At 39.2% G+C, this 27,391-nt stretch overlaps 2 protein-coding genes across 2 annotated transcripts; both read left to right on the plus strand.

Moving 5' to 3' along the window:
- Nucleotides 1–5,834: 5,834 nt before the first annotated feature.
- Nucleotides 5,835–18,109, plus strand: ppp5c (protein phosphatase 5, catalytic subunit; the record flags this gene model as incomplete). Its single annotated transcript, XM_080052942.1, has 13 exons — nucleotides 5,835–5,931; nucleotides 7,389–7,630; nucleotides 9,786–9,933; nucleotides 10,241–10,362; nucleotides 11,150–11,215; nucleotides 11,485–11,583; nucleotides 12,362–12,467; nucleotides 12,648–12,790; nucleotides 13,263–13,350; nucleotides 14,503–14,543; nucleotides 14,850–15,028; nucleotides 15,480–15,561; nucleotides 16,782–18,109. 13 exons carry the CDS (start codon nucleotides 5,835–5,837, stop codon nucleotides 16,842–16,844), a joined length of 1,476 nt encoding a protein of 491 aa, XP_079909068.1. The 3' UTR covers nucleotides 16,845–18,109.
- A 618-nt stretch (nucleotides 18,110–18,727) lies between these two features.
- Nucleotides 18,728–24,520, plus strand: LOC307269739 (THAP domain-containing protein 5-like). The gene is made up of 5 exons (XM_080052767.1): nucleotides 18,728–18,888; nucleotides 20,698–20,881; nucleotides 21,680–22,488; nucleotides 23,383–23,569; nucleotides 24,153–24,520. The coding sequence occupies exons 1-5, from the start codon at nucleotides 18,815–18,817 to the stop codon at nucleotides 24,270–24,272; spliced, it is 1,374 nt and encodes a 457-aa protein (XP_079908893.1). The 5' UTR covers nucleotides 18,728–18,814; the 3' UTR covers nucleotides 24,273–24,520.
- The last annotated feature ends 2,871 nt before the right edge of the window (nucleotides 24,521–27,391 follow it).

Here is a 27,391-nt window from a genome sequence, read left to right on the forward strand (position 1 = left end):
GCATTCTTTGCACTGATGGTCTTGTTTGCTGTTACATGTCATTTATGATCATCGGAGGAAAACGTTTCAGAAATATTTAACAGTTCCTCATAGCACCATTAACGTATAAAATTTCAGGTTCACTTACTTACATCAATCTCTACCTTTTTAAAGCCGTACTGAATTGCTTCACAGTTAAATTGTGCATTAAATTAAGTTAGAAAATAAATTAAAGAAACGTATACAGACAAAATACTCTGTTAAATTGTTACTTGAGATTCCTATTAAATCCTATGAGCTCACCAGGACTTCATTACAGGCTCTGAATGTACCAACCTGACTTTATACTTTATACTTTAACAGTCCCGCATACAAATGTAAACAGAGGCTCAACAAAATACAAACACAATTTTCTTTCTACACGCTCCCTACAGTCCAGTCCCTAACTACCTGCTTACACGCTTTCCAAGACACACACAGCAGCAGCAAACAGACTTTTAATGAGCCAGCAGCCTGCGCTTTTTAGGCAGGTATGCATCACTTTTCTTTTTCCTACTTACACAAAATTTCCAAACTCCTCACTCCTCCCCCGTAGCGCAATATAACTTCAGTGAACATGCCGTGTGTCATTTCAGACGGTGATTTACACCACAGGGCTGATGGCTACGCTGATATACAGCTCCGGAAAAAATTAAGAGACCACTTCAAATATTCCGTGTCTCTTATGTTACTCTTTAGAGGCATATGTTTGAGTATAATGAACATTTTGGTTTTATAATATAAACTAATGACAACATTTCTACCAAATTCACAATAAAAATCTAGTCATTTAGAGCATTTTCAATAAGTAATGTAGAGATGAAGATTGAAGAAAAATCCAGACTGGTCTCTTAATTTTTTTCCGGGGCTGTACTTTGCATGGGAGAGAGTAGGGCTGTGCAATTCAATTAATTTTAATCACTATTTCAATTTTGAACTACAGCGATTAATAAATTAAGATAATCTATATTTCTTTTGTTTTTTTATGCTTTATTGACAGTGCAAAGAGACAGAGGTGAAATGGGGCAGAGAGGGGAGTGACATGCAGAGAACGACCGCGGGCGGGAATCGAACCCGGGTCTGCTGCTGGGCCCGGCCCGGGGGGGGGACGCCCTACCAACTGAGCTAAGGGCGCCCCAAGATAATCAACTTTAAGAAGATGAAGGTTTTAAGTCAGGTCAAGCCATTGAGCCAGGTCGTGTTTTTAGTTAAAGGTTGAACTATGTTTAAAGTGGCTACGAGGAACTTAAAGTTTGTGTTCATTCTAGAGGCCCCTTTTGGACAAAAGCGATATAGTGTGTTAACCACACTAGCTGTTGTTCCTGGATGAGCGTAACAGGACAAAGGCATAAAGAAAAACTATATAAAAATAGCATTCTTTGCACTGATGGTCTTGTTTGCTGATACATGTGATTTATGATCATCAGAGGAAAAATGAGCCAGTTTCAGAAATATTTAAAAGTTCCTCGTAGCACCTTTACATCTAAGGAAGTCCACTGTTTCATTCAGCGTTTACAATACACTTAGAGAAGAAGTTACTAAAGACATGGTGTTTCCAAATCCAATGTAATTATTGTGTTAAAATCATCTAGATCTCAATTTCAATCAAAATAATCTCGATCGTGATTGTATCCATAATGGAGCAGCCCTTAGGGGAGAGACTTTGTGTAATGCTGCCGTATAATGCGAGCAATCCCTGTGATCGTTGCATAAATCTCTGCCAAAAAAAAGCCTGTTCACAGAGGAACCGAATGTCTCTAAACCCAAAGCACAGGGCAAGACAGAGAGAAGGAAATAAGAAATAGGAGGAAGGGTGGAGCCCAAGAGGATGAGTTTTTTTCCACCAGTTTATCTTTTTCAGTTTGCTTGAAGTCCTTTGCCCTGCCCGCTAGAACAACATGTGGTTCAAATAACTGCGACCCCCCACAGACCCCCTCAAGTCATGCTCTCATTAGTGAATTATTTGGACAGAGTGGGTGCAGAGGAGGGGATATACAACACTGATGGGATTTTAGTTTCTACACAAAATACTGGCAAAGTCTTACTGACATGACGGTTAAAGGGGATGTAGTAAAATAGTAAAAGAGGGGTGTTAAAGCTACAGTGCGTAACTTTTTCATATGAATGAAGTTCGGTTACATTCGAGTAGGGCTGCAACTAACGATTATTTTGATGATCGATTAATCTGTCGATTATTTTCTCGATTAATCGATTATTAATCGATTAGTGTTTTGGTCCGTAAAATGTCAGAAAATGGTGAAAAATGTTGATCAGTTTTCCAAAGCACATGTTGACGTCCTCAAATGTATTTTTATGTCCAAAACACAAAGATATTTCAGTTTACTGTCATAATAGGATTAAAGAAACCAGAACGTATTCACAGTTGAGAAGCTGAAATCAGAGAATTTGGACATTCTTTATTAAAAAATTACTCGAAGCGATTAATCGATTATCAAAATAGTTGGCGATTATTTTAATAATCGATTCGTCGATTAATCGTTGCAGCTCTACATTCAAGCCATCGCCAAACAAGTTGACACAAAGTCAATTAAGTCTCTTCAGCTCCACAAAAATATCTCTGTATTTCTCAGTACTGGTGTCACCCCTCCACCCCCCCCCCCCCCCCTCCCTCCTGACAATGGCGCAGGAGTTCAGAAAAATCCCAAGAAGCGCCCAAGAAATGTTTCAGTTGTTGATTCTACTGCTAAGAAAAAACCTGGACGTACAGCACAAGGCATAAAATCAATGGGTCATCACTGAAGGCTTAACCTCATGTAGATGCGCCAACAGTGTTGTTGTAATAACTCAGAATTCCTCATGGTGGCAACAGAAGTTACACAGTGTAGCTTTAAAAAACACTCACTATACACAATGGACTTACATATAAAGAACAATAAATAGTAAGAAGGTCCCGAATGGTCTATGTAACATATATTCTCCACTCCACTCCGAGGCCTCATCACTCATTGGCTAAGAGAAGCAGGAATGTCACTCACACATTCCCTCTGACCTTCATCTTTCTCTCTCTCTCTCTCTCTCTCTCTCTCTCTCTCTCTCTCTCTACCTCTGTCCCTCTCTCTCTCTCCGGCCGCTCGTATATCTCGGCGCTGCTCCGTTTGTGTTTGTTTTAACTTTCTCAGGACCCCCTCTGAAAAGCCCATACACTCATGCATCGTGCACCCAGGAGGACAGCAATTTCCCTCCTCCGTGCTCCCCAGCGAGCCAGATTTCTCTCTCTCCCTCCCTCCCTCCCACTCCCTGTCTCTCCCTCCCTCCCTCTCTCTCTCTCTCCCTCTGTCTCTCTCTCTCTCTCTTTCCCACTCTCTGTCTCTCCCACTCACTGTCTGCGTTTACTCTCATGTGGGGCAGAGGGGGCTCCTAACATCCAGTCAGCTCATTCAAAGTCAATCTCATTTCTCATGTCGTCGTAATTCTTTTTTTTTGTGTGTTTTCCCCCTGCTTTCCCCTGACTGAGCACTACTAAAAAACCATCACCGAACTGTAGACATGTTATGTCTCAGAGAAAAGACAACTCATACATACAAATACAGGGTTCGTTTGTACAGCTTTTTGAAAGAACAAATCTAGGACTTTTCCAGCACTTTCAAGTTAAAAGTTTTTTTCTTTTTTATTAAGAAACCGGATCCTTTAATATAGGGGAAAATATGCTTATACACTGCCCTATCAGTAAAATGGAATGATATTCATATATTTTTTATTTCCAATCACCTTATAGAGCTAAAATATTTGTTAAAAATAAATGAATTATACATAATCAATCAAAAATGAGTGGGTGAATGAGTTAAAATGAGCACAATTTAGTTTAGTTTTTTTTATTATAATCGTCAATAACATGATCAAGTCAGCATGAATGTGTTGTGTAAACCAGACATTATTTGACGATCTTTATGTCAGTCTGGTCAATATGGAGAAAAACCATCATTTTCTAGCAATGTGTTCAGATTTCAAGCACATTTCAAACCTTGAAAAACAAAAGATTTAGTCGTGTAAAGTCCTGTAAAAGTAAAAACCAAAAGACCTTAAAATCAAGCATTTTCCAATCTTTCCAGACTCTTTAATAACCCTTCTGTATATTGCCTCCTAGGTGATGCTATAAGAGAAAGTGAACTCACACTCCCGGGGTGAGCGTTGGGAAAGGGGTTAGGGTGAGTCACCCTGACTGTTTGGCCTCTTACTCTTCACTGCGGGATGTCGCTAGTGAGTGAGTCAGTGCAGCAGACTGGACTGAGCTGTATCCTCTCTGTGTGTCACATGCAGTTAAAAAAAAAAAAAAAAAAAAAAACATTTTCTTCATCGTCTCTCATTCTGTTGAACTTCTAACCCTAACCATTAAAAACCCAAACACACCAAAACCACAACCCGAGCTACCATCTCCAATTGGTTGACTTTTCCTTTCTGCTACGCCAGACACATGTCCCACTCCCGACTCCGCTCACTCCAACACTGCACTTTTAAGAATACAGACGTATAGGGTTTCTTTTCGGGATAAAGGAAAAGGGTTTTTCGGCTTGGATGTTGTTCTGTTTTTTAAGGTCACAGGATGTTTTTAAACACACGTTATTTGAGGTCGGGCTGCGTCAGATGCCATGTGTGAGTGTGAGTAAAGTTGTGGCGGTTTTTGCACCTGTGCCATGTGTGTGTGTCCCCTCATCGCCATATGCGGGTTGGTTGGTTGGTTGGTTGGTTGCCCCAAGGCTGCTGTGCTGTGTTCAGATGGCAGGAAAACTTCCACTGTTAAGTCCATCTGGAAGAAGAAACACACACACACACACACACACACACACACACACACACACACACACACACACACACACACACACACACACACACACACACACACACACAAATGAACTGTTTCTGTGGCTGTACTTTCCTGTTACATGAGCCTGCATTTTTATTTATTGGAATATTTTTTCGGCTCAGTCAGACTTCAGAGACTCCTGAGTCCATTGCTCTAGATCAGAGTAATTACTCCAGACAAGCCATGCAGGCTAATACCGGCTCCCACATGAATCATACAGCTAATCTTTAAGTAATGATTTGGTGATAACATGTTACTCACCGACTGAACAGTGTTCTTGTTAACCTCACATAAACATACTGTCGTTCCCTCTAACAGCTGACTTACAAGTACAAATGGTTATGCTTCTCTATTTCTGTAAAAGGCTATAGTGACCCCTGCTGGTTAACAAAGTAAAATACCTAGACTGGAAATAGGCCTCTATCGCTGCCTTTATATGTCCATGATCCCTGCTTGACATTTTCTACCGTTAGCTTGAAAAGGTCAGAGTGTGTGTCAGCCTCCTACCTATCAAGTTAAGGTTATTTGGTGTATCATATGCACAACAAACAGGATTAATAATTAACTACTATTAGGCTGTAAGGCCTAGTATCCTACTCTATCTAATATTAAAACATAAATAGGCTATAAATAGCCTACAAATTGTAAGATAATCAGAGATATAAATTAAAAGCCTAAATGGGCTAGTGCAAAGAAATGTAGCTTTAGCCAATAGATTAACCTGTAACGACTAACTGCTAACTACCAGTAGATGTTGAAGCCGCTAGGCCTATACAGTTGACTTGGCTAATAAACATTTCAAGTAAACTTACCGTAATTTACTTAAAATTGAAAATGTTGCTCTCCGCATTGTGTTTTACATGTATTCAGACGTCATTTTCCTTTATAAGTAGAGTTTGTATCATTTAAAGTTTGATTCAAATATATAATTCTCATATGAACCAACAAAAAAAAAGACTGTATAGACTTTGCGACGTTTGCGACAGTCCAGTCAATGGCGCACGCATCGGAATACGGCAGCGAGAAGAAGATGGCGGAGGGAAGTAACGATGCAGAGCTGCTGAAGGAGAAGGCGAATAACTACTTTAAAGGTAAATAGAAACACCTGTCAGGACGGTGGCGTTTATCAGCAGCTCATAACGGACATGATATGTTACCACTAGCTACAGTGAACTTTCTATTGTGTTGTAGCAAGCTCAAACCGGAGCCGGTCGCTAACGTTGAGCTAAGCTAACATCGCTAACTGTAAACCTCATTCATTGGATTAGCCTGCTGCGCTGTTAGCTAATGCTAAGCTAGCAGCAGCCAGTACTTCACATGAGCAGCCCATGCCGTCACGCGCGTCATGCTCACATTTCGGTACTTTCCTCTCGGCTTTACAGACTCGGCCTCGCGTGGTATTTCACACGTGTCTTTTGATTTTTTGGGGATATGATCCAAGTTATCGATGAGTTTTATCCGATGATCACACACTAAATCACAGTCTTCCGTGCTCGTGAAAGTCCCAGTTTAACAGCATTCATATATTGTCAATTGTAGTATGGTTTTAAAGCTATTATTTATGATTTGTCATGTACATTTCAAATGGGATGCATGTGTGTCTCCATTTCTATCAATACACTCAGCAGATTATTTTCAAAGGAGATGAATATTAAAAATCACGTCGCGCCTCTGATTTGGTTCAAGATATTGTAAGATTTATCAAGAAAGCAGAGCATCAAAACGAAACTCAAGTTCTCAACCTTTGGTCAAAGCTGTAATGTCGACTCTATAGCTGTCTTGGTTACTTATTGATTTGTGTACATTATAAAATGCCATTTAGCCGCCTGTTCTTCCTAATACTACTAGATGTAGTTAGTCATGCATTTACTTCTTCTTATTGTACAATAACACATGTCTGTCTGTAGGTTGAAGTTTGGAAATGTGTAGTGTATTTAACTGTATAGTTTTAAGTGTATTTTGACTAATGTGTTTTGCTATAGATAGGCAGCAGAACAAACTTATATATTAATTTAATGTACTCATAATCAATGGGCAATGGTAGTTTGAATAAGCCAAGACTATCATGTCAAACCAGTATAATGCTGCATTTAGGTGTCACTTGCGTTTTGGAAAATATAACATATTGTTTATTTAAATTTAATAAAGTTTGGACCATAAAATGTCAAATACCAGTAACCAGAGCTCGGCGGTGATGGTCAGAAAGTCACTGATTAATTGTCTGTTGATTTACTTATCAATAAATGATTTCAGGATTTAATAGTAACCGGTATTTATATTTATTTTTATATTTAGTAGTTATTTAAAATGAATTATAACCCTTTATACTGACTGCAGTGTTTCTTACAAGAAAGATTTTTCATTCCATTCCATTTATTGACGGCTCTTGACCATCGTATCACTGTATGGAGCACAAAACATTAAAATAATAACAGAACAAAACGATGATGTACGTACGGCATGGACAATACAAAAACGCTACTTAAACAATGGTAGGACCTTTTTCAGACCTGTTTTAACAATAACATTCGGTAATTTTGTTTTTCAGACAAAGACTATGAAAATGCAATCAAGTATTACACGGAGGCGGTGGAGCTCAATCCAACCAATGCCGTCTACTACAGCAACCGTAGCCTGGCATACCTGCGCACAGAATGCTACGGCTACGCGCTGGCCGATGCTACCAAGGCCCTTGAGATAGACAAGAACTACATCAAGGGCTATTACCGCCGGGCCACCTCCAACATGGCACTGGGCAAGTTCAAGGCTGCACTGAAGGACTACGAAACGGTAAGGAGAAGAAGTAGCCCTAGTAACCATAGAAATCGCTGTCTAAATGTTCGAATAGTTTCTCTTTATCAGTTGTTGTATATTTGATGTATTTGCATTGTACACTGTGTGCAAACATTTTAGGCAAGTTGTATTTTTGAGGATTCATTTTATTATTGAACAACTACAGTGCTTTCGGTCAATCCAAAATGTTAATGAACCTCAACCTGAATGTTTACGAAAGTAAAAGTGAGGTTTTGTCTTTCTTACGAGAATATATATATATGTGCACAATTATTAGGCAACTATTAGTGTGCAGAATTATTCTGCAACTAAATAAAAAAACAAAAATTTTCCCATCTCACTTGTTTATTTTCATCTGTTAAAGTGAGAATAATAAAACGACTCAAAATTTACAAATAAAAATTTCCGACATGTCAAAAAAAAATCAGTGACCAATATAGCCATCCTTCTTTTCAATAACTGTCACAAGCCTTCCATTCATGGAGTCTGTCAGTTTCTTGATCTGTTGACAATCAACTTTTTGTGCAGCAGCAACCACAGCCTCCCAGACACTGTTTCGAGAGGTGTACTGATTTCCTTCACTGTAAATATCCCATTTAAGCAGGGCCCACAGGTTAGGTTTAAGTCAGGTGAGGAAGAGGGTCGTGTCATTATTTTTTCATCCTTAAGGCCTTTACTGGCTAGCCATGCAGTTGAGTACTTCGATGCATGTGATGGAGCATAGTCCTGCATAAAAATCATGGTCTTCTTGAAAGATGCAGACTTTTTCCTGTACCACTGCTTGAAGAAAGTATCTTCTAGAAACTGGCAGTAGGTTTGGGAGTTGATTTTGAGGCCATCTTCAACCCGAAAAGGTCCAACTAGCTCATCTTTAAAGATACTAATAGTTGCCTTTAAAGATGAGCTAGTTGGACCTTTTCGGGTCCAACTATCCAAAAAGTCAAGGTCTCAAAACCATTATTATTTACATACAAGTTTATTGATTTGATTGATTGATTCAATTTAATTCAGACATATCAAAAATACAAAACAAAATGAAAAGCATGAAAATACAATAAACAATAATAATGTTCAAAATTATTCACACACAAAATTACATATATTGAATAGATGTGCCTGAAAAGGAGAAGGAAGAAGTATAAACTTAAATTAAATTTAAATAAATAATAAAAAATATTCAGAATATTCCTGCTTTATAACTTTTACTTCAAGAGTTCATGTGGAAAAAGTGAGCATGTCTCTAAAAACCTTGTTGGGCTGCTCAGTGCAACACTGCAACAGGCTTAGTGTAACTAAATGTTTTTGTCAAAAGGGACGATCTCTCTCTCTCTCTGTCCAGTTCCATCTGTTGATCTGTCTCTACGTGTTAGCCTCTGCATGTTGCTCTAACCGCCTGAAATAGGGCTCATCCCTTAATCCAGCCATGATGCCAATTAGATCCAGTGTGATCGCACTCATTCCACAGCTAATTTGGTGTCTATTGTTGTACATGCTGTTTGTATAATTAAGCAATATATAAATAGAGTGAGGCTATGGCGCCTCTAAAGCTCAACCACAGTCCTATAGGTATTTACTGCACAAACTTCACAAGCTCCCTGACAACAGAAAATTAGAGTTAATTCTTGTGAATGTGTGCTAAACTGGAGGTTAGATTCAAACGTATTTATAGATATCTGAAATGTATCACACAAGGGAGAACAAATAATTCATCCAGTACAAGTGTCTATATTTTTATACAATGATTGTATAATAAAATAATGTAATATTTTTTTACTATTATATTAATATACTTTTTATTACCATTACATCCTGTTATACAGCTCCGGAAAAAATGAAGAGACCACTCCAAATGTTCAGTGTCTCTCGTTTTACTATTTATAGGCATATGTTTGAGTAGAATGAAAATGTTGGTTTTATAATATAAACTACTGACAACATTTCTACCAAATTCACAATTACAAGGTTGTCATTTAGAGCATTTTCAACAAGTAATGTAGAGATAAAGATTTATGAAAAATCCAGCCTGGACTCTTAATTTTTTCCGGGGCTGTATGTGGTTGAGATAATTTCCCTATCTCTGCCTTAATGCCAGTTGATGATTAACCAGTGTGGCAGTGCAGTAACTCATATGGTTTCCCTGTTCTGTTGACAGGTAGTGAAGGTTCGACCAAACGACAAGGACGCCAAGATGAAGTATCAAGAATGTAACAAGATTGTGAAACAGAAGGCTTTTGAGAGAGCCATCGCCAGCGATGAGATTAAAAAATCTGTTGTGGACTCTCTGGACATTGAAAACATGAGTAAGTTTCCCCATGTTATTAGATAAATATATATATATATATATACAGCTCTGGAAAAATTAAGAGACCACTCCAAATATTCAGTGTCTCACTACTGACAACATTTTTAGAGCATTTCCATTAATTAATGAAGATTTAAGATAACATCCTGACTGGTCTCTTAATTTTTTCCGGTGGGGGGATATGATATACAGTATGTAATCATAGTGTGCTTTGAGAAAAAAAAACATCTTGCATCTAAGAATGTCAATCCACTGGTATGAACATTTGAGTCTTCATCTGACATTAAGATGATGTTGTGTTGCAGCGATTGAGGACGACTATGACGGGCCCAAACTTGAAGACGGGAAGGTCACATCCAAGTTCATGGCGGAGATGATGGATTGGTTCAAAGATCAGAAGAAACTGCACAGAAAGTGTGCTTACCAGGTAAACAAGTTAGCCCGCCACCGCCCACCTACCTACTCCTGCTCAGTCTTTATTTCCCTTCAGTAGTCAGTATCGGTCTCTTTTACCGGTCCAATCGGCATACCGAAGGAGTGGCTGAGGACAATGATGCTCAGGTCGTGCGCCAGTTTCAGTTGTAGTCAGAAGCCGGCGCATGACATACGTCACGAGTCACGACCAAACGTTATGCGATTGGTTGGCAGATCCAGAGTGGCACTGGGCAGATCCAAATTTAAACTTCAACAGACACCCGCCTTCAAGTGAGTTTACGTTTGTCAATTAAGCGATTCCAGACCTTCTGTACAAATGAAATGAAGAACGATGGTCTGGTAGGACCAGGCTATAAACATGTTGGTTTATAGGAAAAACACTTACCAAAGGAAATGTATCTTTCAAGCCTGTTACATACTCCGCGAGAAGAAAGAACAAAGTTCTCGGTGACAGAGCTGCGAGATGAAAATTACGTCATTTTCTTCTTGCAGCTCTTGTTCAGCCTGTTCTCGCAGCTTGTTCTCGACACATCGTCCGGGCCGAACTTTCTTCTCGCAGCTTGTCCCAGAACTATTGTGTGATTGGTCGGTCTGAAGTCAATGAGGAAAGCGAAGTGCCCGTTTTAAAGAAATAAGGAAGTGAGGAGTTAGAAATGTCCAGAACAGAAAGAACTTCTCGCAGCTCTGTCAGCGAGAAGTTTGTTTTCTTTGTTCTCACAGAGTTTGTAACAGGCTTAACTGTAATTCATTTTTTTTCTTTCTCTGCTTCTATCTTTCAGATGTTGGTGCAAGTTAAAGATCTTCTATCGAAACTTCCGAGTCTTATTGAAATCACATTAAAAGAGGTGAGAGGACTGTGCAGATAATAACAAGTCAAGTGATTGTTAAGTTGCTGTTATTTAAATATTTACAATGAGTGCAACAGTAAACTTACATTCTCTTCATCAAACGTATGTTCAGCCATTTTAGGACTTCAGGGGGTCACGGGAAGAGAGTCAAATGTAATATTCCCATGATCCCGGAGGTCCCACATGTCTTTTTTCATGTTTGTGTTATGCAGTGATCATCTGTTTATGGGGCTATATTTAAGGTTTTTTCTATTTCTCTTTTACAGACAGAAAAAATAACTATTTGTGGCGACACCCATGGGCAATACTACGATCTGCTCAACATCTTCAAGTTGAACGGCTTACCCTCCGAGACCAACCCTTATGTATCCTTTCGCTTTTAGCAGACAGCTTTTTTAGATGATGTGTTAAAGGTGGAGTCAGTGATTCTGGAGAACGCTTGTTGTCAAAATCAGTTTTCGTCAAAATCAGTGAATATCTCCTCACGATCATTTTCTTGTCTGTACTGTGTGTGCACTGGAAAAAGAAAAGTCCAGTGTTAATATACACAGTTTAGGCTCTGTAAACTGGAATGTTGCTAGTTATGGTGGCCCCCCTTTGCTAACACATACCAGTTTACAGAGCCTAGGGTGTGTAGTGACACTGGATTTGTTTTCAGCAGACACACAGTACGGACAGGTAGTGGATTGTGGAGAGATATTAACTCATTTTGACAACAAGTATTCTCCAGAATTGCTCACTCCACCTTTTTAAGTGCATTCATCCTCCTTGTTTGTACCTTTCTGTGTCTAAAACAACAATAACAACCGACAAACCACTCCACCTACTTCACCGGTGGAAATATGAAGGTGTATTGAACTCTGAGAGCCTATGTAGTATAAATGTGCAGAAATGTTAGAAATCGGTTCATCCTAGCCAGAAAAAAGGCATTAAGAGTGTTTTATGGTCTCACTGTCTAACCCTACATTTAACCATGTTTGAAATCACATATGGTAAAATGTAGGGTTAGGATTAACAGGACAGCTGGGCCAAGGGAAGACTGAGGGAAGACTGAGCCTCATTCATTATATTATAATAGCGATTTTATAATGATAGAACGCCGGTTCCATATGGGTGACGTATTCCTTTAACCAATGAATTCAGCTGTTCAACGGTGACTTTGTGGACCGCGGCTCTTTCTCTCTGGAGGTCATTCTCACCCTCTTCGGTTTCAAGCTGCTCTACCCCGACAACTTCTTCGTCCTAAGGGGTGAGCCAATCGCAATACAGCGCGTGTGTTGTCATAAAGTTCAAATCAAAACACTGTATTCATTCATTAGACATGTTCTCATAGTCACATGGCATTTTGCCAGTGCTGTATTACAGACTTTTGTATTAACACCTAAAGTTGTGAAAGCAAGATTTGTTGAACTAAGATTGTGACCCTTAGGTAACCACGAGACGGACAACATGAACCAGATGTACGGGTTTGAAGGGGAGGTCAAGGCCAAGTACACGGCCCAGATGTTCCAGCTGTTCAGCGAGGTCTTCCAGTGGCTGCCTCTCGCACAGTGTATCAACAGCAAAGTACTGGTAAGCAATGGGTGTTAATATTCAAATTGTGTTTTTTCTGTGGTGGAGAACCTGTTAAGGGGAACATAAACTAACAAGAATTATAATTGTTTGAATGCATGTTTCCTCCCGGGAAACCTTTGCAGGCAATGCAACTTTTCATGGATTATTTTATGTTTATCTCAAAATATAATGACGTAATATTTATCTCTTTGTTTCTTTAATATATTTTCCTTTGTGGTGGGTAGATTTAATTGATAACGTCGGAAAGGCATATATAAGCTTTTGCTTCATTTGTTGACACTGTGATGTGTTTATAATTATTTTCTCATTCAATTCAGTTTATTTAAGAAGGGGACAGTGCAAATTAATAAAACACATGACATGATCATACATGGGTTAAAAATGTCAGTATTAGCCAAAAGTCTTTTTTTTATCTGTAGTGATGACTGAACAAACAACTGCTATAGATAATCCTTTCCTCCTCTGTCAGGTAATGCACGGTGGACTGTTCAGTGAAGATGGCGTCACACTGGATGACCTCAGGAAGATTGAGAGGAACAGACAGCCCCCAGACTCAGGTAGGGTTGAGGTCTGAATGAGTAAAACTGGCTCTAAGAAACCAAGGCTGTGTTCCCAAGTCACATACTCTTTATTTCTTTTCTATTCTACATACTATATCTGACCATAAAAATAATCTAGTTAGGATGCAGCAGGCATACACTTGGGACATACTTTTACTAATTTATTTCATCACCGAATGCAACGTAAAACTGTCTCTAAGAAAACCATCTCTTAGGAAACTTTTGCGTTCTGAAGCTCATCACTGGTTGTTACATTAGTATCCAACTGCATCCCCGGAGAACAACATCCTGGCGGGGCGGAAGTACTGTGGCTTCGCGGAAGTTACCTAAGAATTCTTCTTTTTTTTAGACATATAAACGTATTTATCGCTGAAATTAACATAATAAAAAAATATTTCGAACGTTATTTAGACAAATTATATTGTTTTGGCGATTATGTTCAGACATCACAGCTGGGTGGTTAGGGTTAGGGCAAGGGGACAGGGAGAGGTTAGAACATTAGATTAGCCACGGCGCTATTGAGCTCCACTCAGCTGACGAAACACCGCGGCGGCCATCTTGAGTAGGTCACGTCAAACAATAAAAAAGACCGCAGACCGATAGGCCACTAAATTTGTGTTATTTATATTGTTTTGAGGATTAGGTTCAGGCATCATAGCTGGGTGGTTAGGGATAGGGCAAGTGAGTGACGTAGCAGCAGACATGTTATGGAAGCTAAATAGTCAAAAATCACGTCTGTCACACCACTTCCGCCCAGCCACAGTACTTCCGCCCCACCAGGGTGTTGCTCTCCAGGGCTGCAGCTAGACTCTACTCGGTTGTTACACACGTTGGTTCATTGTACATCTGTTCAAAGTTAATTTCTGTTTTATATATGTCTATATTAATTCTACCTGTTCATACCGGCAAGAAACGTTTTATACACTACTCTATTTTCTTTACAGTCTGTTTTATTAAGTTATATTTGATATATTTATATATATGATTTTATTCCTTATTTTAGCTTCTTTTTTTTCTTAACCGTTAACATACGCTGTATTATTGAAGAGAGCCTTAGATCAAGAATGCCATTGCCAGTGGTTGCTTTGGTTATTGTTGTGAATATAATAAATCAAATACCTTTTAACACCTTCCTCTGCTCTCTCACAGGTCCCATGTGTGACCTGCTCTGGTCAGATCCACAAGCTCAGGTCAGTTCCTCACCTACCCAATACTTTATCACATCTATCTGGTCTGAGTTCAATTATTTTTCAGATTAATAATAATAAGTTTTTTGGGTAGGGGTGGGAAGGTATCTTTGCTCATTATTTGATTCACGACATTTCTCTTTTTTTGTGTCAAAATATGAGTAATATTTTATATACGAATGTCAAATGTAAAGAAAAGAAAAAAAGGTTCAATTTTGTCATGTCCATTATGCCATATTGTTAATAGAAATATTAAAAAATTAATAATATAATAATAAATGTTTCCCATTCTCTCTGTCTGTGTTATAGAATGGTCGGTCAGTGAGTAAGCGCGGTGTGAGCTGTCAGTTTGGTCCGGATGTGACGGAGCGTTTCCTGGAACAGAACAAGCTGGACTTCATCGTGCGGAGTCATGAGGTGAAAGCTGAGGGCTACGAGGTCACTCACTCAGGGAAGTGCATCACCGTCTTCTCAGCGCCCAACTACTGGTACGCAATCCCATATTTTTTCATATCTTTATTTCGAACGATTTAAAAAAAAAAAAGAATAACAAAGTTTGGGGCGACTGTGGCTCAGGTGGTAGAGCGGGTCGTCCAATGATCAAAGGGTTGGCGGTTCGATCCCCGCCCTGCCACTAGTGTCATGGTTGTTGTGTCCTTAGGCAAGACACTTCACCCACCTCGCCTCGTGTGAATGTCGATCGTTAGCCTGCTATCGTGTGTGAATGGTGACGTGTAAATGGGAACAGGTCTCCCTTGCAAAAGAGTCTCCGGTCTCAATGGGATTTACCTGTATAAATAAAGGTTTAAATAAAAAAAATAAAAAAAGTGACAATATGATTTTATAGTAATTTTACTGCTGACTGACTTCACTGAATCAGCTGATTCTAAAGCTGTCCCCTCTTACCGTTTGGATGTTGTATTTCTGCTTTTCCAACAGTGATCAGATGGGAAACAAAGGAGCTTATATCCACCTCAGGGGATCAGACCTCAAGCCAGAATTTATCCAGTTCACTGCTGTGGTCAGTATCATGTTTTATATTCTGTTGTGCTCATTAGAATTGCTTTGATTAATGCTTGTTGTTGATAATTGGTTATAGAATCAGAATTTCTAATACACTGGTCCTATTTTCATAATTTTGTCAGTGTGCCCATTGATTTTGGTATTAATTCACTCAGCTACTTCATTGTATGGAAGGGGTTAGCTCTGTTCATAATGTTACAGTGACCTCTACTGGAGGCCTCGCAATTAAACTGGCCCGGGGTAGCACCGTTTTCTAAGGGAGCACTCACACTTGGCCCAGTTGATCCGTACCATGCTTAAGCGGGATTGTCCGAATGACAGTGATATTAATCCTTTTGGGAATTGCACCGGAAAACGTTTGCTGCTTTTACAACTCCCCTAAATGAACCACGCCAGGGTGTGTTTGAAACAGACTAAACTTTGAGCCTATGACAACACCCTCAACTTGATTGTGAAGTGAAAGTTAACTGAAAGCTAAATGATTAACTGAAACCTTTGTTTATAATGGTGTGTTACATCACAGAGCCACTTCAGATAAGCATTCAAATACATTTTTATCACAACCAACTAGGATGAAGACAGAAACTAGTCAAGTCAACCTTATTTATATAGCACATTTATAACTTCCGAGGCAGACCAAAGTGCTGTACAGTACAAAGGGTAGGGCAATAGACACAAATACGTAATAAAATCCCATGTAAAAAGTAAACTTGAAGATATCATAAAACAATAGTAAAGTTAAGTTACTTTATTAGTCAATGGTTAGATTTAAATTTGTCTTTCCGCGTACCCCCTCTCAAGTTACCACACTTCAGAGGGGGTCAGAGCGCAGGGTCACCCGTTGTACAGCGCCCCTGAAGCAGGTTGTGGTTAGATGGTGGGCACCGTAGATGTAATAGCAGCCACTAGTAGTTTAAAAACTAACACCCTCCTGTCCGGTGCCGGGGATCGAACCGGAGACCTCATGGTCATTGGAAGGAGAAACCAGAGACCTCATGGTCATTGGAAGGAGGAACCAGAGACCTCATGGTCATTGGAAGGAGGAACCAGAGACCTCATGGTCATTGGGAGGAGGAACCAGAGACCTCATGGTCATTGGAAGGACGAACCAGAGACCTCATGGTCATTGGGAGGAGGAACCAGAGACCTCATGGTTACTATAGTAGAATCTGCTAGCATGATCTAATGTGTGTCTTCCTGTCATCCTGTCGTCTACAGCCTCATCCGAATGTCAAGCCCATGGCGTATGCTAACTCGCTAATGCAGATGGGGATGATGTAAAGAGGCCACACACACGCTCAAACTGTCTGTGACACTGACGACCTCCCATCTGACCACCCAAAAAACCATCCCGGACACTTCACTCCCTTCCAGTGCTGGGGACACATGCTCTGGTTCATGCTCCAGCCCTAAGGGATCCCTCTCCCACCCCAGACAAAACTCCTAGTTGTACGCAGAAAAACAAGTGGTGTAGTTCAGAGAGAGAGAGAGAGAGAAAAGAAGAAAGAGAGAGAGAGAGAGATGGTCGGCTGAGAGAGAGAGAGAGATCACTTTTTACACCAGCCTTGTTCAGAACTTGGTTCATGTTCTTTCATGTTCATCTGTTAAAACTGGGAAAAACAATCATCTTCTTTTTCCCACTGTTCATTTTGGGTTAAAAGAAAGCAACCCCGGGGGAGGGAAATTCAGATGGGGTCTTACTTGGTTTTTAAAATATTTGATACACTCACGGCAAGATGGGATCAAAACAAGCTGGTATGTACCAAAGATCTGTATTGGAAAATGATTGTTCAGGTTTTTTCAAGGGAAGCAAACTTGTGACTCCTGAAACCTAGCATTTTACTGTTGGCCTGAGTGAGTACACAGCTTCTGTAAACTGAGGGGGTTAAGAGCAGCATGTCTTATATCAGTGTTTTTCTCAAACCAGCATTATGCTATATGTCGGTTCATATTCTTATTTTACAGGATTACAACAATAGGATTATTTTACATGTATGATCCCACAATCCCAGCCCCATAAAATAAAGCTACGTTGTCTCTGGGTACATTCTTAAAGGTGCTGTTTAGCCAGTTAGTGGTGTATTTAGTTCAGTCAGTCATGTAGCTGGTAATATTTCTGTTGCACTTCCGCACTATTTCCCAGTTTCGAAGGAAGATATTGCTGCTCTCCATTGTTTCTCATCCCCAGACTGTCATTGTGTCATTGTGCCACTTGCCCGGCAGCTCCCGCACACACTCTACTCTCCACACTAGCTCTGGTGTAAGACAAATACACTCATGGCACTCCTGTTCGATTACTGGTAACCGTGAACCCCCCTCCCCTCCCCCCCCCACACATACATACATACATACACACACCCCACCCCCTCCAATATGTGGATTTCTTCAGTACACAAACGTCCAGATTTGCAACCCTGTCTTTGAAACGCACAGCTGCATTGTCCCTCAACTTTTTAGACAAATAAATACACTGATGTGTATGTATATAAAGTGTATCATTTAAAGATTCCGTGTAATGTTTGGAGAAAAAAAACTATTGAATAAAAAAAAAATACAGTCCAAGTGATTTTAGAAATGGTGTTTTTTTGTTGGTCAATGAAAATATTGTGTGTAGCCTGCTCTTGCATGGGACCCACATACAATACTGATTTAATGAATGGGGAAATAAAGCTATTGATGGTATCAACATGTTTTAACTCTATCTTAATCTAAATCATCACAGTCTTAATGATAAGACAGGCCCAATTAAGATTTTAGAAAAAAATAATAATTGCACTATAGTGTCAAAATAGTTGTTTGTGTCTATTCTTATAGCCTACCTCTAGGTAAGTTGTACTTTTGATTTATTTTGGTATTTTGAATGTGCTGAAATACAATAATAGGATATCAAAGTAAAGTAAAAAATTCCCTTTTTTCTTACATTTTGGTTGTATTCAGAAATTGGCCTTAGATTTCATTACGGAATTTAAAAAGTCTTCAATCGAATTTGTCTTAGGCTGGGTTAGGGTATGATTTAGTTATTACCATAGACTGTTTGTTTATCACACATTTCACAAACCACATGGCTGGTAGAGGCGGGCAGTCGCGTCTGTTTGACGTCATGTTCCTGAACAGCTGATCAGTCAGTCGTCAACTAATAGCGCCGCGGTGGTTGACAACAGTACACGAGTTTCACCTTGTGAACCCAGTTGGACACGAAGCCATCAACAGAACAACACACCGCGACTAACACCAACAACCAGCTGGCCGAGATGCCGAAGTACTGCTCGGTCCAAAACTGTAGGAATGACTCGGGGAACGGAGGCGATAGGAAAAGCTTCTACAAGTGAGTGAATGTGATTGAATGTTAACGAGAGTTTTCGCTCCCTAACTTCAGCGCGACGACAAACGCGAAATGGTGTTTTTTTGTTTGTTGGTCAATTAAGATTGTGTGTTGCTGATTTACTGATTTAATGAATGGGAAAATAAGGCCATTGTTGGTACAGTAAAATGTTTTAAAACGATATTAATCTAAATCATCTCAAAGTTATAGACAGACGCTTCTTGTGCTGTTGGAAGAAGCGTCATCTAACCTAAAGATGACTCACCGTTTGTCCGCTGAAATGTGTCTCACTGTTAATATCAAATATCAGTATTTTTAACAGGTTGAGCTTGTTTCGTCTTGTTTGTGACCTTTGAAATGCTCTTGTGTCCTGATTGAGTCATGGTAGAGTATGTTAATGTGAACCTGCCTGGTGACTTGAGGCTCCGTAGTTTTCCTCTGTGTTTTTTACATAGGGGTTTTGATCACTGTATCTATCTAGTTAAATTGTTCCACATTTCATTTAATATTTTTTTATTTATAATAATTGCATTTTGTTTTGTACAGCTTTCACATAATATATCATTTTAGTCATTGGTTTACGAGACAGGCTACTTACGCTAAAACCGAAAACGCTTGCTTACCTAAAATCTCCTTGAAAAGGTATTTTTTTTTTTTTTAGAGGAAAAAAATATGACCGTGGTTGTTATAATTCATGTATGAAATGCTTATTTTAATCCTTTATCTGATCCGATGATCCACAGACGGTCACGGGATCATCTGCTAGAGTAATATGACATCACTCACGATGGTTTTACTGGGTATGCTATCATTAACACACTGAAATCCCCTATATTCGCTTTTCTAATGTTTACTCTATACTAATCTTGATATATTACATGCCCCTGTAAAGCACTTTGAATGGCCTTGTGTCTGAATTGTGCTGTATAAATAAACTTGCCTTGCCTTTTGTTCAGAATTGGGCAGTTCAGTTACCAGAAGAACAGTTAACCAGTCGTCTCTACACAATATAAAGTAATGCAATAGCCAAGCCTCACAGTAACTGCTACCGTTGTGGCTTTCATGCGTTGGACTCTATCATTGGTGAAAGTAAAACAGAGTTGGGTTTCAATCTTTATAGGTCCATGGTTTCAATACACTGTGAGAAATGAGCACAAGCCAAAATGGTCCATAGTCCAGAGTCGTTCAATATCCTGATTGCAACATCATCATATATAGTTTTATTATTATTATCTTTTATAAATTATATATGTTGACATTACGTCATATAATTTCAACATTACAAGCACAGTGTACATTCCGGGTTTAGGATGTGTTTTTTTTTTAATTGAAACATTTTACTATACTTTTAATTTATTAACTTGATATTTTATGTCACAGTAACTGCTTCCATTGTGACTTTGATGTGTTTGACTCTATTGATGTTGAAAGTAAAATAGAGTTGGGTTTCATTACACTGTGTGAGCAATGAGCACAAGACAACATGTGATGAGTCCAAAGAGTCTACAAGTTCAACATCATTTAACATTTTTAATTGCAATCATAATAAATGTTGACTTTACTTAAAAATAATTTTGACTTGAATTGAATTTTTTTTTTAAAATTTTTAATAAGTAAAGAAAAAGCAATAATAAACAATAAAATGAAATGATGAAGCAAGTGGACAGTTACAATAAAGGCATATTTACACACAATGAAAACCACTAATGAAAATAAAATAAACTGTCTCATCATGCACAGTGTAAGTTCAGTTTAAGGATGTATTTTTTTGTATTTAAAGCATTTGACTATTTTCATGTCATGATCTCCCAGGTTCCCGCTGCAGGACCCAGTGCGTCTGCAGCTATGGCTGAGGAACATGGGCCGTGAGGGCTGGACTCCCTCCAGACACCAGTACATCTGCCACGAGCACTTTGCCCCAAACTGCTTCAAGGTGCGCTGGGGGATCCGCTACCTCGAGACAGATGCTGTGCCCACAGTCTTCCAGGAGGCAGAGGTAAAAAAATATAAAAAATAGTTACTCAGTCATATTATTCTTTAATTTTAATTTTTTTAACTTTTTATTAATATTATTTATTTTATTAAGTGATGCGGTAAGGCAAGGCAAATGTATTTGTATAGCGCAATTCAGACACAAGGCCTCTCAAAGTTCTTTACAGGGTCAAGAAATACATCAAGATTAAAATACATTAAGTATAGAAATACACATTAGAAAAGTGAAGATAAAAAGGAAAGAAAATAAAGAAAAAAGCACAACATACATACATACATACGGTACATAACAAAACAGTGAGAGACATGATGAAAACACCATTGTGTGTGTGGGACAAGACTACATGAACACATACTGAACTCATATTGGTATTCTGATTAGGGATGCATACTGATGGCAAAACATTATAATGATATTTTGCCTGACGGAGTTGCTAAACACATTTTTTTTTTCTTGTGCTTAAACATTTGAATTGTGAAAAAGGAGTTAAAAACTTTTCTAGTTGTGGTTTAAAGTGGCTACGGCTTCTGTTTGTGTTCATTCTAGCGTCAAGCGGTATTGTGTTTAAGTCACCAGCTGTTGTTCCTGGGTGAGCGTACCTGGACAAAGGCAAAAATAAAAACTATATCAAAATAGCATTCTTTGCACTGATGGTCTCATTTGCACTTGCAGGTCATTTCTGATCATCATCAGAGGAAAAATTAGAAATATTCAAAAGTTCCTTGTAGCAACTTGACGTTTAAATCTAAATTGTAAAACATTATCTTGTTGCTTTTGATGAACACACACTTTTCTTTACAGAAACGCAAAGCCACGGATGACTGTGAGAAGACGCCCAAGCGGTTTTGCGCCATTGGAAATCAAAGCATTACAGTGTCGGATGACCGGACGGCAGAAATGGACAGCACATTGCACACTGTTCACCTGTATGAGATCACTGTGGACCCATCATCACAGCAGCAGCAGCAGCAGCAGGGAGAAACAAGCCTGGTGGAGTCAGCCAGTGATGTCGGAGAATCGGACTGTTCTCTCCACACAGATCTGAACTCGCTGGCAGCAGGGAACGCATTTGAAATGGAGGCAAATTTCCCTTTAACACTATTCCAAACGGTAGATGATCTGAGCAGCAGCGGAGAGAGCACAGAGGTTGTGGTGATGTCTGAATACCCTACTGTCGGAGGGCAAGACCAGCTTGTGAATGGGATCAAGGCTGCCCTTTTAAGACAGGGGCTGGTTATAAATGACCCACTAGCACTACATACCACAGGCTGTACGGAGCAGGCTGCAGTATCTCTGGGTGTGGAAGATGTCACTTTCACCACACAGGACTTCTCAGGTGTCCACGAAGGCAACGGAACTCAAGTGATCGCCTTCATCGAGACGGTGCCGAACGTTTATACCAACACGGTGCTGTCTTCTGCTCTGAGCTCCAAGCCCATCTCATCCACTCTGCCCATAGTGTCCAAACACATTAAAACGCCCGTACCTTCCCCACAGTCAGTGGTCCTCGCTGGGGAAAGACTGGCGGCAGAGGAGGGAGAGGGAGAGGACGACTGTGGGTCAGAGGGAGAAGGCATGGAGCAGCAGGACACACAGCTGGACGAGCACTGGTGAGAACTTACTGTTAGATATGTTTTTAAATCTTCACATCTAAATCATCACAAAGTCTTAAAAATGATAAGACATATGCCCAAGTAAGATTTTATAAAACTATATTTAAGATATGTTTGTATTATCTCTAAAGGAAAGTTTACAAAGATTTATTTAAAATTGTTTTGTCAGTAAGTCCACATCTATATCTCGAATCTACCAAAAATAAATATATACTATTAGATTATAAATTATTACAAATGGTAATGATAGAGCAGCAGGATACACAGCTAGATGAGCAATGGTGAGAACTTGCTGTTAATTTCTTTTTTTCACATGCATTTTTATTTTTTTTACATAATTATCAACACTTAACAACAACAGAAAAAACATAACGGCACGGGTGAAAATTTATTGTCAAATTCAATGATATCTGTATTAGGAAAATGTAAAAAAAGATTGATTGAAAATGTATTTTGTCAATCAATCAAAATGTATTCATATGGCACCTTTCAAACAAATCAACTGTAGTATGTTGATTAAAAGCATATATATGTTACCTAAAAGATAAACAATAAAATATAGACAAAGCGGAGCAAAATGTTAATAAAAAAACATTTAGAAAAAGTATAATACGGTACATAAAAGAAAGACTTAAAATAATTTTGGTTTATTTTTAAAAGTATCAATATTTTCAGCTCCTCTCATATCCTGTCCTTTCACTAACTGAATATCAACATGAGATGATTTAAAAAGAGCACTTCACTATTTTCTTTCCCACATTGTATTGCAGTTTTTACAATCCCTCTCTCCGTCTGTCTGTCTGTCTGTCTGTCTGTCTGTCTCTTTCTCTCTGTCTGCCTGCCTGCCTGTCTCTCTCTCTCCCTCTCTCCCTCCCTCTCTTCCATTCCCAGCTACCATAAGAGCAGTCTGAGTAAGGAGCAGTTGGAGGGGATTGTGTGTGAGCTTCAGAAGAAGGTGAAGGTTCTTCAGCAGCGACATCGCAGACACCTGGACAAACTTCTGGGTCTGGAGAACACCGTCAGTCAGCTGAGGCAAAGCAACATGCTCAACGAAGAGAGGCTGCAACTGCTAGAGAGGGTGAGGGACTGGGAGGAGTTACATCAAATTAGTCTTATAAATTATAAAATTTATTTATATATATTACATTATTTTTTTTCAATTGTTTTATTTATATTAGCACATGAATGTTTTATTTGAAAATCCACTTTTCCCTTGTAAAGTTCATTCAATGAAATGTTGCTGATACAATGCGATGCAAGTACAGAAAACCTATTTACCAGTACAAAAAAACAGGAGTTAAAGGGATGTGAAAGTTTGACATTTGTCTTATTGTTTTTATGTTTTTTTTAATAAATATTACAACTATTTTAGTAGAATTCAATTTTCTTTATTGAGCTAGCTGCTAATTGTGCTAGACTTTACAGCTAATGTGTTGGTAATATATATTTTTTTTTAAATCACAGATTTATGAAAGAATACAGTAAGCTTTTCATTTATTATTTTAGCTGTGTGTATTCTACCTTTTTAATTCGTAGATATAAAATTTACAATTGTATAGTTTCAGATATTTTTACTTATAACATCCGAATCTTTATTTCAAAGAAAAGACAAAAATACCTTATTTTTTAAGTGTATAACACAGTGCATTGTCTTGTCTCAGGCTTACATGCAGACCACTGCAGTAGTGTCTGAGGCCGGTGAGACTGTGGCCATCATCTATGAAGAGGACGATGGAGCCTACCTGTACACTACACTGCACAACGCAGAACAAAAGCTGTGACGGCCCAAAAGTCTGTCTGTCTGCTGTCCTGTGTGCCAAAATGTGGCTAATACTGTTAAAAAGAAAATGCTACCTACTGTTTTTTGTTGTCCTTTTTAACAAAATGACATCTGTGTATGAAATATGTTGGTGTGTACTGCAATTGTATCTGCTATTAGCTTTTGCATAAATATGGAGTAATATGGAACAACTTTGGATGTTTTTTTCTATGGTTTCCACCTCTGTACCCCCTTCCTTCATTCCTCAAATCCACCTATTATGAAAGTATTTTTGTTTGTGATCATGTACATTACATATCAAATAAAAAATCTTCGTCTCTTTCGGCTTGAGTTTAATTTCTATAACCAAACATTATACAACAGATATATTTTTTTCAAATCAGTCAACACAGTAGTCCCACCCTGTTTAGTGACCTTAAACACATCACCAGCTACATGGTTGGATCAGGGATGTTTTAAAAACTCATAATTCGAGGTAACATTGAGCATGTTGCTACACAGTTGATTTAATACAATGTGACACACTAGCTGATTAGCTGTCAGTTCATGTCTGAAGCACGTGTACTGTTTACTTGTCAAACACACTGGATTTGGGGGCGCTCCGGTGGCATAGAGCGATAGAGCCCAGCGTACCATAGCGACTCCGGCCTTCTTTGCATTGGTTGCGGGATCTCAGTCAACCTGTTTCTTGGCCTGTAAAAGAGTGAGTGCTATTCCCTCAGGAAGTGCACTGTTTCTATCTCTCCACTAGATGGCAGCACAGGCACCTATTTGTAGAGTATAGAAAATGTTATGTATTTTATATGTAAGTGTGTTTTGGCGTCATCTAGTGGGGAAAAATCGAGATTGCAGCACTGTGCCCATGATGTACCCATGGACATTTAAAGGGACACTGTGTAACATTGTAAGTAATTTATTAGCTACAATCAATATTCTCATTCATAAATATGTCCTCATTGGTGTAAAATCACCTCTGCCAATAATCTGAATTATCCTCCTGAGCGGAGATTTACAAATATTACTATTCCATTTTGTACATTGAGCAGGCAAGTCTTATGGAGGAATCCATGTTGGTTGGAATGTCATCAGGTGCATTGTTTAAAATTTAGAATTGCTCTTGTCCTTGAAGGCCACTGTAGCTTCTGTTATTATTCTAAAGGGGTGGGGTTACCCAGGGAGCGTTGCATTCTAGAACTTTGTAGAACTTTCTTGATGATGTCATATTACACACTGCACCTTTAAAGAAAGGATGTACCCCTCCCATTCTGAGAATTGACCGAAGCTACGGGGGCCTTCAGAGACATAACCAGAAATCGTGTATGTTGGAGAGAAACGTCCCTTTGATTCCCCTGTATTTCTCTGTACATCTGTATTGTAGAAATGTACAATAAAGTTGACTTTGAATGTGAGTTATGTGTGTCTCCGTTGTGAGTTTTGTTTGTTTCCCCGGTGATAGTTTTGCCAGTGTTTTCAGTTCAGGCCTTGTTTTAATCGTCATGCTTCAATTCCTCATGTGTTTCTGTCTTTGTTCCAGCAAACAACCTGTACCTGCCAGTAAGACTTTCTACCAATACATCACCCGCTGCTTCAAGCATCTGGGTTTGTTCGGAGCAATGCATTTTATCACACCTGAACGAAATAAAACAGTGGACTAGGTTGGTAGTGGTTCTGTACGACTCTTTTTTTTTTTAAGATAATTTATTGGCATTTTCAGGCTTTATGTGATAGTACAGATGTGAAATGGGGAGACAGAGAGAGAGAGAGGGGGGATGACATGCAGAAAAGTTCCACGGGTCTGATTTAAACACGCGACCACTGCAACGAAGGCCGCGCCAATATGGTACGCACTCTATCCACTACGTCACCGAAGCGCCCGTGTCAGTTATTTTCATAATTCTCGAGGAAATATTATTCAGATCAGTAATGCGACTCTTATCGTTGTGTGACCTTTATGGTGTCCACTTGAGGGCAGCAGAATGTCTTTCTGCAATTTTTATTTTATTTGCTTCTTTTATTCGCTTTTAAATGTTTTATAATGTGTTTTATGTATTCTAATCTTGCCCCTGTAAAGCACTTTGAGTGGCCTTGTGTCTGAATTGTGCTATATAAATAAACTTGCCTTGCCTTGCCTTGCCTTCTGTTTGTTGTTGATTAGACCTAGACACTCTTTGTGCCATGGTGAAACACATTCAGTATTCCACTCCTAAAAAATAACAATATATAACTATAGACTTCTCCTTCACATTTTAACATAACAGCCCAACATCAATTTTATTTTCAAGTGTCTTGCTCAACTCTTCAGGCTTAATCTGTGCAGTGAGTGGAGACTGTTTCAACTCTCTCCTCTCTCTCCCTCCCACCCACACCCACCCACACACACATGTTGTTGCTTTTTAAACCAGTAACCTCACATGCTCCCCTAACCGCTCTCTCATTAGGCTACCGTCACCTCAAACTGCCTTTGACCTGGATGATTCTACTTCCAAATGGGATGAGAGCAACAGTTCCGTTCCTTATCTCTGTCCAGCTTCAAGACACACTGAAGGAATGTAAGGGAGGAACTCTGCTCTTTTCATCTGACTGGGAACCTTATCAGCAGGTTTATATGCTCACATATGCTTCTCCAATGAGCACAAACACACAAACACACACACACACACACAAACAACACACACACACACACACACACACACACACACACACAGGTTTGTACGGCTATACTTGTGAGGCCATTCATTGACATAATGCATTCCCTGGCCTAGCAGTTAGGGAATGCCTAGCCCCTTACCTTAATCGTAAAACCATCAAAACTAAATGCCTAACCACAATTAAAACCTCCTAAACCTCACGGTCCTCACTTCTAAGGTTCAAAACTCTAATTGGTTCTCACAAAAATAGCTGTGAAAGAGCACACACACACACAACCGCCCACACACACACGCACACACAACCGCCCACACACACACACACACACAAACACACACACACACACACAGGGATTTTGTCAGTACAAACTGACCCAATGTACTCCTGTGGCTCACACTGCGTACCATCCTCCCTTCATTTCCTCATATCAATCTGATCAAGATAAAGCGTAGCATTATTTATGATCCCGTCAGA

This window comes from Ammodytes marinus, assembly GCF_949987685.1.
Source record: "Ammodytes marinus genome assembly, chromosome: 3".
Classification (NCBI taxonomy): domain Eukaryota; kingdom Metazoa; phylum Chordata; class Actinopteri; order Uranoscopiformes; family Ammodytidae; genus Ammodytes; species Ammodytes marinus.